At 42.3% G+C, this 17,671-nt stretch overlaps 2 protein-coding genes and 1 long non-coding RNA gene across 4 annotated transcripts in view; 2 read left to right on the top strand and 1 right to left on the bottom strand.

Annotated features, from left to right (window-relative positions):
* LOC146702240 (uncharacterized) overlaps nucleotides 1-17,671 on the bottom strand; it is an 83,347-nt gene that overhangs the window by 47,369 nt on the left and 18,307 nt on the right. The gene's annotated exons all lie outside the window — the stretch shown is intronic.
* LOC146702242 (uncharacterized) lies at nucleotides 811-2,764 on the top strand. Its single transcript, XR_014922327.1, has 3 exons — nucleotides 811-970; nucleotides 1,376-1,960; nucleotides 2,324-2,764. It is a non-coding gene; the product is annotated as an uncharacterized LOC146702242 (long non-coding RNA).
* On the top strand, nucleotides 8,149-17,557 carry LOC146702241 (V-set domain containing T-cell activation inhibitor 1-like). 2 transcript variants are annotated; one of them, XM_085469016.1, is made up of 5 exons: nucleotides 8,149-8,262; nucleotides 12,848-13,162; nucleotides 13,287-13,553; nucleotides 15,278-15,574; nucleotides 16,924-17,557. In XM_085469016.1, the coding sequence occupies exons 1-5, from the start codon at nucleotides 8,202-8,204 to the stop codon at nucleotides 17,046-17,048; spliced, it is 1,065 nt and encodes a 354-aa protein (XP_085325142.1). In that variant the 5' UTR covers nucleotides 8,149-8,201; the 3' UTR covers nucleotides 17,049-17,557. The 2 variants fall into 2 exon arrangements, with proteins under 2 accessions (XP_085325142.1, XP_085325143.1); XM_085469017.1 differs by lacking the exon at nucleotides 8,149-8,262 and adding an exon at nucleotides 8,331-8,446.

The raw sequence follows: 17,671 nt of genomic DNA, 5'->3' as shown, positions 1-17,671 counted from the left end.
TTGTTTGCAGGGTTGAAAAATGGGCAGCATAGTGGCTCAGGCCTGACAGGAGGACTGGAGGAGCTTGTGCAAGGAATTTGGTTCCGGTAGATGGAGGCTCTCAAGCACAGCAATGTAAAACAAACAAACACACACACACACACACACACACACACACACACACACACACACACACACACACACACACACACACGTGTCTATATATACATTACACATACATACACAAAGCTGTGTAAACCAACTGTATGGTTTATGATGGAGACCCTGAGTCTGGTTCAGCTGCTTTGTTGGGGTCTGTATGTTAAAGAGTCTGTTTACATGGTGGAGGTGGTGGGACTGGGGGCCTGAAGGAGTTGAAAGTGTGGGGTGGGGGAGTAACAGGTCTGTCCCTGTTTGTGGAAACCACAGGAGGAGCTGTTCAGGCTGTTGCTGGGTGTGAATTGTTGGAGTCTTTAAACTTGTAGTTGCTGTTTTCCAGACTGAAGCAGAGTTGTTAGCTGAAAACTGGTTTTAGAGGTTCATTCAGGACACCTTCTCAGGCTCTTACAGCCTTACCTGTATCATAACAAAGTGTATAAACCCCAATCCACCTTTAACATGGTCCTTCTCCCAAACCTTCAAATAGGACTTTCTGGCCCTGTCATAGTAAAGGGCTGCTTAGAATATTAGAGCCAATGTCACAAAGTTCCTCCTGAAGTATAAGTGAGTGAGAGAGTTTCCTCACTTTGCAGCACAACACGTCTCACAAGATTTCTACAAGCAGTCAGAGTGAAATTTGTACTTTGTGTTGTCAGATGAACATATGAGACACTTTGACTCTTCAGTGCAGTGTGGAGCCTAACAAAGATCTGTTTTGTGTCCCAGCTGATCAGCAGGAGGAGAAGAGTCTGACGGAGCAGCAGAGGAACATTTTCAGCCATCTGGACTCAGCTGAGTCACTACAGAGGAAACAATGAGCTCAACACAGGAGGTGAGGAAAATATCACAGTTTCACCAAATAATCAGTCACGTCAATTAATGTAGTTTAAAGCCATGTCAGAGGTGAAAGTGTGTGTGTGTGTGTGTGTGTGTGTGTGTGTGTGTGTGTGTGTTCCTGTGCTCATCTCACTGAACAGGTGTACGGGCACTTTGCAGGCCAAATGTCTCTAATCGTTGCCCTAGAAACAAGTCGAATATTTATCTTTGTCTGGAAGCGTGTTTGACCCTCAAAAGACTCAATGCCATCTCTCATGAGCACATTTGCAATGTGTGTATGAAAATGAGTATAACTACTTATTTAACACAAGCTTTGCACAAAGTACCACTAATAAAAGCCCAGTTAGAAGAATGTGTTTCCCACAACTCACTGCCTCTGTTTGTATCTCTGTCACTGCAGGACCAACGTGGAGCGAGAAGTCAGCGCTCTCAGGAGGCCGACAAACCTCACAGAAGAAAGAGAGAGGAGAAACACACCTGTGACGAGTGTGGGAAAGATTTTACCGTAAAAGCTTCCCTAAAAATGCATCAGGTCATCCACACTGGAGAGAGACCGTTCAGCTGTGACGAGTGTGGAAGGTCTTTTACTGTGTCTGGAAGCTTAAACAAACACCAACTCATCCACAGTGGAGTTAAAGCGTACAGCTGTGATCAGTGTGGCAGAGCCACAGTAACCAGTTACAGAGTCATCTAGTTACCCACTCTGGAATTAAGGCATACAGCTGTGACATCTGTGGCAAAACTTTCAGCCGGATAGACGGCCTAAATACACACCTACGCATTCACACCAGACATGTGTACAGCTGTGGTCAGTGTGCCAAACACTTTACTATAAACACACAGTTACAACAACACATGTTTACCCACTCTGAGGAACAACCTTATAAATGTGATCTATGTGAGAAGACTTTTAAATCTCCACGTTACCTGAAAGCACACCAAAAGATCCACACCAGAAAGACTCTACAAGTGCAGTTACTGTGAGGTATGTATTTATATTGTTATCTTGTCAGCCTGACTGTTTGAAACAACTCTGCCTATCAAGTTGTGTTAGCATGTTAGCAATTTTACTGCATGGAAAAACACCTCTGAATGATTATTCAGACTCTAATCACAGGTTTTTAGTGATAGTGTTTGAGGATTGTATTACTGTTATTGTAGCATTAAACTAGTATTAATTTAATGTTTTTACTATTATCGTTTTTACAGCACATTAAATTGAGCTGAGTGTGATAATGTAAACAGTAAAATGCAATTGGACTTTGGCAGAGATGCTCTTTATTTCGGGCGATGTTCAGGATGAAAATGTTGAAGGACTGACTTACACTGTGTTTGTGTCTTTGTTTAGAAGCAGAGCGACACAGATGGATCCAGTTCTCAACCCTGTCATCACTGTGGTGGTGGGAAAGACTTTTTTTGCAACCTTTGTGGAAAAACTTTCAGTCATCAAAAGACCCTAAAATACATCAACGTAGACACACTGGAGACAAACTGAACTACTGTAAAGAATGTGGGAGAGGCTTCACCACTTCAAAGGACTTCAAACAATATGAATGAAAATGTGCCTCGTTACATTTTAAGCTTTCTAAACTGTTCTACTGTAGTGTTCATGTTGAGTGGTTAGCTTTGTTCCAGCAGTTGAATCAAAAATCTGTTTCCTGTTATGTTTTTAATGAATGCATCGATCCATGTTTTCTGCAGTTTTTTTTCAGCTTGTTCGTTATGAAATCCTGCAACAGTTAAACCAAAATTTTACATGTTAAATAAAGAAATGGTTTACTGACAAAGAGTTTGAGCCGTGATGTCATTTCCTGTATATCAGAGCAACACCTGAAGTTACCAATGTTTAAAGTCATAGTCAAATTATGTGTCAGCATGACCTTGTGAAAACTGCTTGGCGCTGCTTCACTATGTTATCTGCTAACTGTTAGGGCGTAGAAGGATGAAAATCCCAGGATGACCAGTGCCAGAGAGTTGTGTGTGGGGGTATAAAGGAGAAGCTGAGGGATCCCAAAGTTAAAGCTGGCATAACTGAACCTTAATGTTTGATGTGTGTTGTGGTTCTCCTGCGCGCAGTAATTAATAGCTTGAACACAGCAGAGCTTGATATAAAGACCTGGGTAACAACCAACTTTATGCCGCTGATTATACTTGGCCCTAAAATACCTAGAAATGTGGTATCTAACCAGATACTTGCTCTGGATGCCATTACCTTGGCCTCCAGTCACACCTTGGAGTAATATTTGACCAGGACATTAAACAAATATTTAGGTCTGTGTGATGGACTGAGTTGGAAAAGCAGGAGTCACAAGAATTATTAGAAAAACAGGGTTTTTATTCATTTAACCCAAAAATTATGTTTACAAAAGTAATTAATGTTGAGCTCATAAAAAAGGTCAAAGAAACAAAACTGAACTCGGGCAAAGAACTGCAAACTTAACAAACCAAATGACTGCACAGAGAAATATAACTGACCTAAACATGAAATGGCACAGAAGGTCCATCTGCTGTATATCACTGGGAAAGAAAAGAAGGGGAGCTAATTTCACGCAGAGATGGAGAAAGATAATAAAGACAGGAGAGGAAGAAGAGAGGTGAGATTTAAGGGTAAGGACTGCTTATATTAAGAGTCGGTGAAGGTTCTCAGCCATCCAGGTCATCGTAGTCTAAGGAGCTTGGAAAGAAAAGCGTCTGGACTTCCTTAAGTTGCTTGAAGACGCTTCACCTCTCATCCGAGAAGCTTCTTCAGTTCTCAAGAAGCTCATCACAAAGACGGCAGCTGCGGAGAGTGACGGTACAGTAGAGCGACACAAGAGGGTGCCATTACACAAGCTTACTGCTCACAAGCAGCCAAGCACAGCAGCAACTACTGTATACAACTGGAGTAAGGTGGAAATTAACAAAGGACAGTGTTAAAAGTAGAATGAGAGTGGTGTAAGGCAAGTTGAAAGATCCACAATAAGTTTCTATAACATGTTCATCAAAGGTAACTTAATTTCTACTGTACTTCAAAGTGATGCTTTGTAGTTTAGGGAAGAGTTCTGTGTGCTTGTTTAAGGTCGAACTATGAGTGAAGTTCGCAGGGTTCTTTCAGTACAAACGCATCTGCATTAAGAGTGAATGTCATTACAGCTAAAGTATATGCAACAGTAACCCCAGAGTAATACTTAAGGATTTTGAAATCTAAACACAGACCATTAAATGACATTTAACTATACTCACAAGACGGTTGACAAAGATCTCCAAGAGCACTATGCTGTACCACTTACTGCAGTGGAAGAAGATGATGCTGAGCAAATTACAGAACTACAGACTGCTCATAAAAGCGAAAGAGTATGAACACTAACCGAAAAGGCTAAAGAGCTTTAAGAGAAGGACTTCAACATTTTGTGGCGTCAGTGGCGGTCCTAGCCTGTTTGGCGCCCTGGGCGAACACTCCCTCTGCTGGGGCATGTGACCTGGACTCACACTCACTGCAGCCCTGAACTTTTCTAAAAGATACATCTGAAAGGCTTTCTTTGCAATTAAGCAGATCTTTAATCTTTTATCTCCCTGTAATGAAGTCTGCGTGATGTCTGAGTGTAGTCATGTGACAGCTGTGCAGAAAATGGTGATTGAATTAAAAGCCAGCAGGCCTCATCTAAACGCATCTTAAGTGCAGAAGGCAAAACCTATATACCAAAAGCACATTTTGGTCATTGCATTATCAGCGACAGCAGCTGGTGTGGTTCTGCACTGGACGAAGAAAAGAGGTAAAATGATATTATGCCGTCTTTTGAATTTACATGCTGCTTGCATCGATGATGCTTTACAGGTCAGGGGACTATGACTGAATACGGTCATGTTCGGTTTCGTGTAGCGATGGGTAGATGAGGCCTCGTGAAGCGTTTCAGCACAAACTGTATCCATGCTGTGTCGACACAGTGTTGCTGTTTTGCTCCATGCTGACACCTGCTGGACCTTAAATACCATTGCAGGCAACTTGAGACTCACAACAGACACTGATTCAATGGCCAAGTCACACTTGTACACTGTAAGGTATTGTACTTTCCATGGAATCATTTTATATCTTTTACATTGCAAATATTTTACACATCTTTATTTTATACTCTACAAATATATTGTGAATGACATTAAGTGAAAATTAAAATGAAAGTATTGTGAATGTAATGTTACCCATTTGACTCAGAGTTTATTATAAATTTCTATTCAGAAAAAAAAGTTTATCCAATGTTTTTGAATTCAGTCTATTGCATTTTTTTTTTTTGCACCATTTCCACAGCTTTGGAAAACTCACAGGCACAGATGAAGCTGGGCTACACAAAAACTGTAAAGCCAGGTGGATAAGGTTCTGATAATATGTCTTCCTTTCCCCCCAGTACGTTAAAGGATCCTCTGATCTTGGAATTTTTCTCTCCGACACTCTCCACAATACTAAAGGGTTGGCAGTCCTTTATAATAAAATCCAGTACTGCCTGGTCCAGAACAGTCTTCCTAGATGAAAATAATAAAACACATATTAATTAAAACAAATGATGATAAAGATGTTCAGTGTCTATATAGGCCCACCAGTGTTCATCCTCGGTGTGTTTGTCTCCTCATTTTCATGTTTGGCTCTGTGATGCCTAAACACTGAGGAGGTGCTTTTGTTTGTGTAAGAAAGCTCCGCAGAACAGATGCGACATTTAACCTGCATAAAATGAAATAAATAATTTACACTTCAAGTCACATTGCTGTTTTTCCTATTATGATAGGTTACACTGAAACAAAGACAGACAAACTATTACCTTATTTGCAGTTAAAAGATCAAAATGATCCCACACAGCAGAAACATTTCTTTTTCTTTCGGGCTCCATTTTGTTATGGAGAGATGATTATTATTTATTTATTTATTTTTTTATCTTTGCGAGAGTAATTTTGTGTTTTTTGGTGGCGACTCATTCCGTTGACAGATGCGGAACCTTTTAAACACAGATTGGGTCGTTGGCAATGAGCGATACTGCAGCTGTGTCGATCACGTGACTTTTTCTTAAAGCGACGCACGCAGGCTTTGCTATGTGAGCTTGATACATGCGTCGGTGCGTCAGTGTTGCAGGACCCATCACATTAAATCATTTTTCTTGTTTCTGTTGCAGATTTGTCCCACAGCTTTGAAAACCAGTTACATGTTTAATCCGATGATCCTGCAACATTTTCTGGTTTGTTTGGGAGAGTTTTTGGTGACGAAATATGCAAATGGGTGTTCAACAGAAAATAACACGACAAGTTACAAAAACCCCCGCAGATTTATTAAGTTTGTTTTTGAGTTTAATATCGCATATTATTCATTTTGACCTGTAACACAGTCTGAAGTGTATTTCATGCCCGTAACTTCACTTGCATGTGTAAACAGGCCCCTTTTTAACCTTTGCAGCAGGAATTATGGTTCTGAATTTAAAGAAACATAAAAACAGTCACTGCACCATAACTTTCATGATTTTAATGAAAACGTTAATGAAAAAAAACTTTGACTACAGGGAGCTTTGTGTTTGACTTCATCCACCTCATGTAAACTATACTATACTCACTCTACACCTACGACTGCACAGCCACTAACAACTCCAACATCATTGTGAAGTTTGCGGACGACACTACAGTGGTGGGTCTTATCACCAACGGCGATGAGACGGCTTACAGGGAGGAGGTCAGCGCCCTGACCCACTGGTGTCAAGACAACCATCTCACCCTCAACGTCGCAAAGACAAAGGAGTTGATAGTGGACTTCCGGAGGTGCAGAGAAGTACACACCCCCATCACCATCAACGGCGCTGCTGTGGAGAGAGTGAGCAGCTTCCGCTTCCTTGGCGTACATCTGGCTGAGGATCTTACGTGGTCAGTACACACAAACAAAACAGTGAAGGCGGCGCAGCAGCGCCTCTTCTTTCTCAGGAGACTGAAAAGATTCGGCATGAGCCCCCGCATCCTCAGGACCTTCTATCACTGTGCCATTGAGAGCATCCTCACTGGATGCATCACCACCTGGTATGGCAACAGCACCGCCTACAACTGCAAAGCTCTCCAGCGAGTAGTGCGGTGCTCTGAACGGATAATCAGAGGTGAGCTTCCCTCCCTCCAAGACATCTACAGGAAGCGCTGCCTGAGGAAAGCGGGGAGGATCATCAAGGACTCCAGTCACCCCAGCCATAAACTGTTCAGACTGCTTCCATCAGGAAGGAGGTTCTGCAGCATCCGGTCCCGTACCAGCAGACTGAGAGACAGCTTCTTCCACCAGGCCATCAGACTGCTGAACACGTCATAGACACCTCAGCTTCACTACTGGAACTTTAACATTATGCACTCCATACTGTACAGTAATGCCACTGTTTTGCACATATTCAACTCTGTATATTTTATATATTTTATTTATTGTTTACTCTATTTAATTTGTAAAATATGTGTACACACACACACACACACACACACACGTGTAGAAAAATATTTAGTATACACATCCAGAAATGCATATACTATTATTTCAGATGTAGCCATTCTTGTATTTTGCTTGTTTACATTATTGTATTTTGCACAACTCTGTTGCTTGTGAAGCTCGCACACAAGAATTTCACTCACATGTGCTGTACCAATGTACCTGCACATGTGATGTGACAATAAAAGTGATTTGATTTGATTTAAAAGAAAACTGTGGACAGTAGGTCCCTGGTGAGGAGGCGGGACACAGCGGAGAATGTAACTGTAACTGCTCCTGAAGGTTTTTCATGTTCGAAGTAGAATAAAGGGCCATGCTCCAACTGATGTTCAGCCAGTATTTTAATCTTCTTTTCACCAGCAAACACCGTGAAAAACTATGGTGAAACGATCAATGAAAAACACGGATATTACATCAGCAGAACAAAAATTACAACTCAAATAAAACATACACACAAAGTAAATGCACCAACATACCGTGTGCGCCTTTCTACTGAACATTCATGAGCAATTGTAGTCCATATCTTCTATATTTCCACCCTTTACACAGGACAGCATTCTCTTTCTGGCTCGAGCCTTCAGTCTCTGGTGACACGTGCACTTAATTGAGCATCACCCCAAAGCATGCGCACCACAAAGCGCCACACTCAGGCCAACCAGTAGGTGGCGACAACACAACATGAATCCAGATTAAACACCAAAGTTTGAACATTGCAATCACAAAATAATTACATTTCAATGCGACGGCTACAGTAACAGTAATGGTGCGTCAACGGAGCTCGTATTTGTTGCTCTGGATCTTTCTGACGATTGTAGATGGAGGTGAGTGAGATGTTTGCTGTCAGTTGATCAGAGCGTTTGTAAAAAAAAAAAAAAACATTTTGGGGAACTTGGTCGAAACTTTTCACTGTATTCAGTTTTCACGCTTTGGCTCTGCGACTGGACTTCTTTGGACTTCTTTCGATGTTTCGTGAAGGCATTTACTGCTCCCTCGTGACAAGGCGGGGTTTGTTCATTTATCTATTTATTTATTATCCCTGGCTGGAACTGAACCAACGAACTTTTGCTTAGAAGTAACGAAAATAAAGATCTACAATAAGCATCTTAACAGAGTACAGGCTGTAATAAGAAGCTTGGCGTCTGTGTTCTTCAAAAGACGCATAAACTTTTTAGTTAAAAACATTAAAAATCAGGAAACAAACTCAGCCCGACTACACGGGATTTCCTGCGACGGAGGGAAAGCCCTGAAAATCTCAGCAGGCTGAACAAAAATCTAAACGTAGACATGATGTCGCAGTCAGGATTTGAGTAATGCGTCGTATTTATCAGTGGGTCTGGAAATGCTTTTAAAGCGGAGAAGTTAACGGTCGGGCTGGGTGGGAGACGTCCTCTTCCTGAGCGACTACAATGGGACAGCAGCAAAAGCACATCTCGGCTTTTATTCGTAGCCAAAGCCAGTTACACGAGTCTGGACGGCACGTCAGTGAATGGGCTCCATAGTTAACTTTGATTATTAGAGGAAACTGTAGTTTGGTTATTGGGGCTTAGAGCAGAGGAGACATGCATCACTGTGCTTGTTAATCATGTAAATATAATCAGTAACTGAAATCTCTGAACACTGAAGTCCTTATGTCTGAATATTTGCGAAGATCAAGTATCAATGTTACTTCCTTTTTCCCTTCCTCTTCTGAAAACCTCATTCTAAGTACTTTAAACATTTCAGTTTGCTTTCCAATCAGTCCGCCCGCTTTCACTTACAAAATATTAAACAGAAGTCCAAGTTCTGTAATTTAGGTTGTAAAAATACAGCATATCAAAACACAACATAGCTAAAGATCTACAATAATTAAAAGAGTACAGGCTGTAATAACAAGCTCACACTCAGGGTTAGACACAATGTTAATAATCAGGGCCGTGCAGAGAGGTTTAAAGGGGCACATTGAACCAGGCTGAATAACAACAACAACACATTCATCAAGAATCTAATATGGGCAACAAGGCAAAGCAAACGTAGCCGATGCTTTACCTGATGGGTACAACGTTGCTGTTGAGGGGTTGCTGTGGATAGTGCTGGTGGGCAGGGCTGTGTTGATCTGAGACTGTAGACATTAAAAAGTCCATAGGAGAGATGGTAGCTGATTAAACAAGTGTCATGAGATAATAACAAAATGCAAAGATTGGTGACAGCGCTTGGAACCATAAGGACACAAAAAACTGTGAGAAATAATTTAGACTCTGCCTGTGAATCACTCTTTGCTTCTCTTCTTCCTTCCATCCCATCATTTCATATATCACTCTCCACTTGCTATGTGAGAACAAAGCACAACTTGCTATTGCAATAAACTATAATCTAATTATCCACACCTAACAACTCTTGCACTTAATCTAAAATAAAATGATGACAGAAAAATGTTATAGCACTGCCTTTAGTAGCCTCACACAGCTCTACTGTTTCCTCCTCATGTCCTTACCAGCCATGTCTGGACAATGTTATATCATGAGTAATATTTTTTTTAAAAATCCATCAAAATAAAACACACACATGCACGCACACACAGTGACATTTTAGACCTTCTTCAGAATACTGTATATACTATGGGCATCATGGTGCTGATCCAGAATCCTTACATTATTATTTATTACTAGAGCTACAATAATAAAGCAATGAGGAGGGGGAAGTAATAAATATGAAATAATGTCATTATGATGATTCCATTTGTTTCACTATCCACTCTGTGCAGGGCAAAGCTTATTACATGTTTAAACTGTAGAGATACAATAATTTTACTGCTGTAAAATCCTAATTTTGTCTTATTTAAGATATAAATCTAATATAATCTGCTTCTTAATGTATGTTCTTTAAAATACAGCGTGTGTTTTTTAAAATATTATAATAATGCATAATTATGTGGACATGCATATTAGATCGTTTTTAGTGAAATATAATCCCTCCAGAAAGGCAGGAAAAGCCCGGAAACTTACTTTAAAACTAAATATGTTCCCTAAAACGGTGACAGAGCTACAGACCCATGACAGCCTTACACAGGTAGCCAGCAGCTATGACCAGCACTACCTGTGCAGTTAATAAAAGGACAGGTAATGTTTGTCGCGCTGTTGCACACACAGCACGCTCGTTTGTTTCAGTTAGTCAGTTGCCACAAGACAGCTTACCAACGTGTACGTAATAAGCTGATACTCCTGTGTGCTACACACTACAGTGTACGCTGTACACCTACTTACTGGTTGTGTCGCATCAGTCTGTGTCTCTGAGTTAACTTGTGTTTCTCCTACAGCTCTGGACCGGAAAAAATGTGTGTGCTCTTTGTGAGCTCGTTCCCGGCTCGTAACCAGCACGTTCTGCCGTCAAGGGCGATCATTGGTTAAATGTGATCATGTGACTGATGCAAGCCAGATCCTTTTATTTAGCAAAACTGTGATTAATAGTTAAATATAACATTGTTGAGGGGCACAGACAGGACTCCGCACGCGCACACACACACACACAAAAAAAAATCTTTTAAAAGTTGCCTCAACAAAAGGGCACTTTGGGCACTCATCAGGAAAGGGGCGGGTGCTCAAGCCCCTCTAGCCCCCCCTCTGCACGTGCCTGTTAATAATGTCTGAGACCTACAGTCAAAATGTTTGATTACAAAGACCGAAACTAAGAATCCCATCACTCAAAATCTGTTTCACTTAGTGAACTGAACCAAACGTAAGAGCAGATTTCAAACAAGAGAAGTTCGATAAATCACAGCCGACTGTCCAACATGAATACAAATGTAATAGCCTGCACACACTCATCACCAGCAGGTACATCTTGTTGCGTCCTCTTGCCTTCAGAGCTGCCTTCATCCTTCATTACAAAGACGCAGCTATTTTCTGGAAACCCTCCTCTGAGATTCTGTTCCACGTTGACTTGATAGCTTCTCACAGCTGCTGGAGATTTGTCAGATCCGTGATGTGAATCTGCCGTTCCACCACATCTCATAGTTGCTTTATTGGCTGTCGTTTTATAGCAGTGAACTCACAGCCATTTTCAAGAAGAGAGCGTGCTCTCCTCCTGCCTGGGTGTTTGGAGCTAGATGTGCAGGGGCCACGACTGAGAACAGGCTGCTCAGAGGGTAATTAACACTGCCCAAAAATCACTGGCTGCCCTCTGCGACCCCTGGAGGCCATGGCCAGATCCTCCTGTGTCAGAAAAAGCAGGACTATCTCAGGTGACCTCTCGCACCCCGTCCACCACCTGTTTGACTGCTGCCCTCTGGTCAGTGCCTCGGGTAAATCTCCCACTATTTAAACCCTAGTGGGAGTTGCCCATTAAGACAGAAATAATGGCTGTCCAACACAATTTTTAAGCTCTCCTCTAGTAACAGTACGAAGTTACAACATGTAACCTTTGCAGGAAGAAGTGCTGCAGCTGTTACGTATACAGTGCTGTGTAAAAGTTTTGAGCCACCACTCGTGTTTTTATAATTCACTAGAAAAATTGAGGAATTTGCAAACATTCATGGAAATACAGCATATAGGGCAAAATCGGCATTTACACAACTGTAACATGCTTGAAAGTCAACGTTTGGTTTGACCATATTTATTCTTCAACACAGCCTGAACTCTTAGGCAAGCTTATTTCTAATATTTTAAAGTTAGATGTTCTTATGTTTCAGGTACATGGGCCAGACGTGGCTGTCAAAAAGGCCAGGTGGGTCAGATACTAATAGTTGTGCTATGGACAGATTCCCCCACCTGAGCTGTAGATCTCTGCAGCTCGTCCAGAGTCACCATGGGCCTCTTGGCTGCATTTCTGATCAGCGCTCTCCTCGTTCGGCCTGTGAGTTTAGGTGGACGGCCTTGTCTTGGTAGGTTTACAGTTGTGCCGGACTCCTTCCATTTCTGAATGATGGCTTGAACAGTGCTCCGTGGGATGTTCAAGGCTTGGGAAATCTTTTTGTAGCCTAAGCCTGCTTTAAATTTCTCAATAACTTTATCCCTGACCTGTCTGGTGTGTTCTTTGGACTTCATGGTGTTGTTGCTCACAATATTCTCTTAGACAACCTCCGAGGCCGTCACAGAGCAGCTGTATTTGTACTGACATTAGATCACACACAGGTGCACTCTGTTTAGTCATTAGCACTCATCAGGCAGCGTCTATGGGCAACTGACTGCACTCAGACCAAAGGGGGCTGAATAATTATGCACACCCCACTTTGCAGTTATTTATTTGTAAAAAATGTTTGGAGTCATGTATGATTTTCGTTCCACTTCTCACGTGTTCACCACTTTGTGTGGGTCTTTCACGTGGAATTCCAATCAAATTGATTCATGTTTGTGGAAAAGTTCAAGGGGACGAATACTTTTGCAAGCCGCTGTATGTGTTTAATTTTAGTGTTTGTCTGTTCTGATGTTTCAGATACTGAGGTGTCCTGTGTTTTCATGGAGAGATGCGTCTTACCGTGCAGTTTCAAGATTGGGAATGAAATCGTCATCCACTGGTTTAAGACACCAAGAGACCTTCATGTCCACTCATTCTACTACAGCAGAGACCAGCTTGGAAACCAGGACCAGTACTACAGAAACAGGACTTCACTGTTCAAGGACCAGATCTCCAGTGGAAATGCCTCACTCCAGCTGACAAGTGTGGAGGTTCAGGATGAGGGCAGATATAAGTGCCACACCAGCACCATCACGGGAAACCAGGAGTCATTTGTCAACCTAAAAGTGGACGGTAGGAGAAACTTGCAGTGAACATCAGCTCAGTTCTCCGTGCACTGTCAGATGAATGAAGATTTTGTGTTCATTTTTGTCATCAGATTAATGATGAGTTTTTGATCCGTGATTTTTTGTTGCAGCTCCAGTTAATAAGGTCAAAATGAATCAGGTTGAAAACAGGATCAGTTGCAGGTCAGAGGGGATCTACCCTGAACCTCAGGTCACCTGGTCCACAAGCCCTCCATCCAACATCACCTTCACTAACACCACCACAGTCGAGCGGACTGAGCAGCTGCTTTACAACATCAGCAGCTCTCAGATGCTTTCAGCCGGTGTTTATCACCTGCTCTTTATCTGCACCATCAGCACTCGCAGGAACAGGAGGAGAGCCACTCTGCAGAGACTATGTGAGTATTTCAACCAAACTAGGAGAACTGCAGATGGGACGTAGATAACTAGGAAAAATATGAAGGAAAACTGCATTAAATATGTTGTCTGTAAAATTAAAACAAACAAACAAAAAACACAAAACCTGTTTATCTATCCTGATGAAACAATGCAAGGAAATCTCTATCCGTGATGTATCTTCGTCACCGTGCACTTTCAGATAAAATGCAGCATCCACACAAAGACTGTGGACCTTTAAAAAGTGTCAAGATGAACAAGGCGCACCAGAATGATCAAAAAGCAGAAAAGTTAAAGGCGGACTTTGGATGTGGTTTATGCAAAAAAGAAGAAAAAACTGTTGAGCTCTCTCTCATCAAAACACTGTTAGAAAATACAGGAATTTCTTTAAATATCAGTAATAACATACATATATCAGTATGTGGAGGGCTCAGCTGCAGGGGTCTATATGAGCTCAGTGAAAACAAGGAAGATTGGTCTGCCAGCGGGGCAGAGGTCACTGAGGTATTTATTAAGCTGTTTGGTGGTTGGTGCACTGAGGTGGATGAAATTCAACTCAAGTTCTTTTAGGCTTTGGGTCTTGAAGGCTTCTCCTGGGTGACATCAGTGGGGGTTTGGGGACAGCTCCTCCGGATTGGTGCTCTGGATCCACAGAGGAACCAGAGGGTTCACATTTCTCAGCCATCCTGGGAAGGTCCATGCTACGATACTTTTAGGAAGACTCCAAGCTTCAGGAGGAACAGTGCAGCATGGATCAGTCTGATACCCTGTTACAAATATCTGAGGATATTGACTTGGATGTTTTGTTCTAGAAGTGAAGCACAACAGTGGGTGTGTGATGACATTCGTAGACGACATCACGAGTTCCTGTTGATATCCCAAATTCATGGCTGTCTGAGAGTCCCTCAGAGTCAGGACTCCTCTTCTTTACCATTTTTCCTGCTTTTTGTTACAGAATTAAAATCACCAAACACAAACTTTGTATCCTTAACTTTTGCTGGTGAGTTTAAGTTTCGCTTCTCGTCCAATTGCATTCTGTCTTCTCTGCATTGTAAGATGCTGTGGCAACAGAACCTGAAAACTCAAGCAAATATCACATCACTGATGAGTGTTGGACAACGCTCTTTGCTGGGGTCTTTTGGCTGGTGAGGGTTCACTATGTGGTTACCATGGATATGTCTGTGAAGGTTCTCAGTCATCCAGGTCATCGTAGTCAAAGGAGCTTGCAAAGAAAAGCGTCTGGACTTCTTTAAGTTACTTGAAGACGTTTCACCTCTCATCCGAGAAGCTTCTTCAGTTCTAAGGTCAAATGGTGGAGAGTCCCAGATATAAACCTAGTGGGAGTTTCCCCCCCACAGAGGGACAAAAGGACCCCCTGATGATCCTCTAATTGCCTGAGCCAAGGTGTGAAACTGGGTGTGGGTCTCAATCAGCCAGAGTTTCGGGTGAGTTCATTGTGAAACCTGGCCCCACCTTATCATGCAAATTCCTGAGATCAGATGGCCCAGGATGTGAGTGGGCGTTAAGGCAAAACGTCTTCAAGTATCTTAAAGAAGTCCAGATGCTTTTCTTTGCAAGCTCCTTTGATTACCATGGATACATGACGCTCTGTGTGGGAGTGCTCGCCTCGGCTCGGTGTTGCTTGGGGCTGCATGGACCTCTTAGTAATTTCCCAAGACTGTAGTTTTTAATATTGTTGTTAATCATTTACGTTGTATGCCTTCAGCTGATATCAGTGGTCCCAGCACTGGTGTGACAATCCCCTGCACCCCCTCAAACACTTCACTCACCAACTTCACCCTCCTCTGGAGATTCAACCACACTCAGACCGTCCTGAGCCAGTCCTGGACCGACGTCACCTACTCGGTGTCAGACGGGTGGAGGCAGAAGGTGGAGAATGTGTCCAAGTCAGGCAGCCTCATGCTAAAGGACTTATCCACAAAGCAGGAGGGGATGTACACCTGTAAGCTCAGTAATGCTGAGGAGACGCACATTACCCACATCCACCTGAGAATAACTGAAGGTAAGATCGAGCTGATATAAAACACTGCAGGGAGAAACTTGCCCAGCTGATGACCAGATAAAGCCAGATTTCTAAAGAAATTAATTAATCATTGGGCGATCGTGGCTCAAGAGTTGGGAGTTCGCCTTGTAATTGGAAGGTTGCCGGTTCGAGCCCCGGCTTGGGCAGTCTCGGTTGTTGTGTCCTTGGGCAAGACACTTCACCCATTGCCTACTGGTGGTGGTCAGAGGGCGCCAGTGTCTGTGCGCCCCAGGGTGGCTATGCAAATAAATTTGGATAATTGGACAAAAGCATAAAATAAACTACTAAATGTGTATTTTGGACATTTTCTTTGCATTGGTTTAAAAAGTGAAACAACATGACCCAAAATCTCAACTTCTCATAACAAATAACTTCTTACCTGTAGAGTCCTGACTAAATGTGTAACCATGCACCTGCCAGAGCTTTTATTATTGCATTTGTAAAGTGGGGACATTCAGCCAGACAAAGACTTATTCTACTCAGAAATAATAATAATGGATTGGATTTATATAGCGCTTTTCAAGGCACCCAAAGCGCTTTACAATACCACTATTCATTCACTCTCACATTCACACACTGGTGGAGGCAGCTACAGTTGTAGCCACAGCTGCCCTGGGGCAGACTGACAGAAGCGAGGCTGCCATATCGCGCCATCGGCCCCTCTGGCCAACACCAGTAGGCAAGTAGGGTAAAGTGTCTTGCCCAGGGACACAACGACCAGGACAGAGAGCCCAGGGATTGAACCGGCGACCTTCCGGTTACAGATGCAATTCCCAACCCCCTGAGCCACGGTCGCCCACACCCAGAAATGTTTGCTGTTGAAACATAACTACACAGACCAATAACGTAAAAGTAAAGATTCAGTGTAACTGTATCAAAAGTGAACCTATCAGTGTTTCTGCAGCTATGACCTCGTGTTATTACTGCACGTGAGCTTTACTCATAATTTCCTAAAATAAGACATGTGAGCGACTGTGAGGGGAACAATTGGAGGGGAAATGGACTTTTTTACAGGTTTCTCTCTTCATGGTTCAGTTAACAAGTTAAAGCTTATTGAGGAAGTGAATCTGTCAGTTGAACCAAAACAGAAAACATAACTAATCCTGATGCAGCAGCAAGTTTTACTGTCACTTAGTCATCATACACTTCAGTTTTTGAATAATTCAGCAGTAAAACAAGCCTGTCGGGATTACAGTAATATTCTGGTGCGCAAACTAGTATGAAGTATTAAGTCAGCTGTGTTTATACTTATAAAGATCATGTACATTCTTTGATAATCACCAACATTATGATTAGTAACTGTACTTTCATTACACATTTTTCCACAGGGGCTCGCTCTAACACTGCAGTCATTACTACAGCTGTTATGTGTGGACTGGTATTGATCGGCCTGTCGATCGCTGCCCTAATCTCCATCAGGAGGTCTGTGCTACACTTTAATCACTTTGTTTGACTTTGAGTTGTTTATAGTCCAGGGTTGAATCACTGCAGTGTCTACACACCATAGAGTGTGATGGCGTTTGTTTGTGCTGGTCTGTCTGCATCGTTCTGCCATCATGAGGGAAACTAATCTGTTCATGTCACACTTTGAGCTGATAAATATTGAACAGCTGGTACTTTTGTTCAAGTAAAAAAAAAGAAAGTTGATTCTGTTCATCTGCACGTAGCGTTTTGTGGGAGAAACGTTTCGTCACTCATCCAAGTGACTTCTTCAGTCTCAGCTGACTGCAGGTTTCAATCTTATAAACAGTACATTTGCATAATGACTGAAATCAGCCCACTGAAGGAACAAAGGGCTGGGAGGTCAGTTCCTTAATCTTAAGCAGAGAGTTTAGATGAAGGAACTCGGGAACTATGTTACTGATGACACCCAGTTTGTGCTCCAGTGGATGACGAGAGTCAAACCTTAAATACTGATCCGTATGTGTAGGTTTATGGTGCACGTCTGCTCCCACAAAACGCTACATGCAGAATCAACTTTTGGAGATTTCCTTACCTGGATGATTGAGCATGCATCTAGATATTACCCACAATTACTTAGGTACACGGGAACAAAGGGACAGCAAGTCAGTTTCT

This window comes from Copadichromis virginalis, linkage group LG9, assembly GCF_057382275.1.
Source record: "Copadichromis virginalis isolate Kocher_CV1m ecotype Utaka linkage group LG9, C_Virginalis_male_GT1.1, whole genome shotgun sequence".
NCBI classification, from domain to species: Eukaryota; Metazoa; Chordata; class Actinopteri; order Cichliformes; family Cichlidae; genus Copadichromis; species Copadichromis virginalis.
Note: the sequence above shows the minus strand (reverse complement) of the source record. Positions and strands in the feature narration are given on the sequence as shown.

Excerpts from the sequence above, each read along its gene's own strand:
- LOC146702241 (XM_085469016.1), top strand. The coding sequence starts at position 8,202 with ATGGTGCGTCAACGGAGCTCGTATTTGTTGCTCTGGATCTTTCTGACG. Across the intron at positions 8,263-12,847 it reads TCTGACGATTGTAGATGGAG|ATACTGAGGTGTCCTGTGTT; the intron begins GTGAGTGAGATG and ends CTGATGTTTCAG. Across the intron at positions 13,163-13,286 it reads TGTCAACCTAAAAGTGGACG|CTCCAGTTAATAAGGTCAAA; the intron begins GTAGGAGAAACT and ends TTTTTGTTGCAG.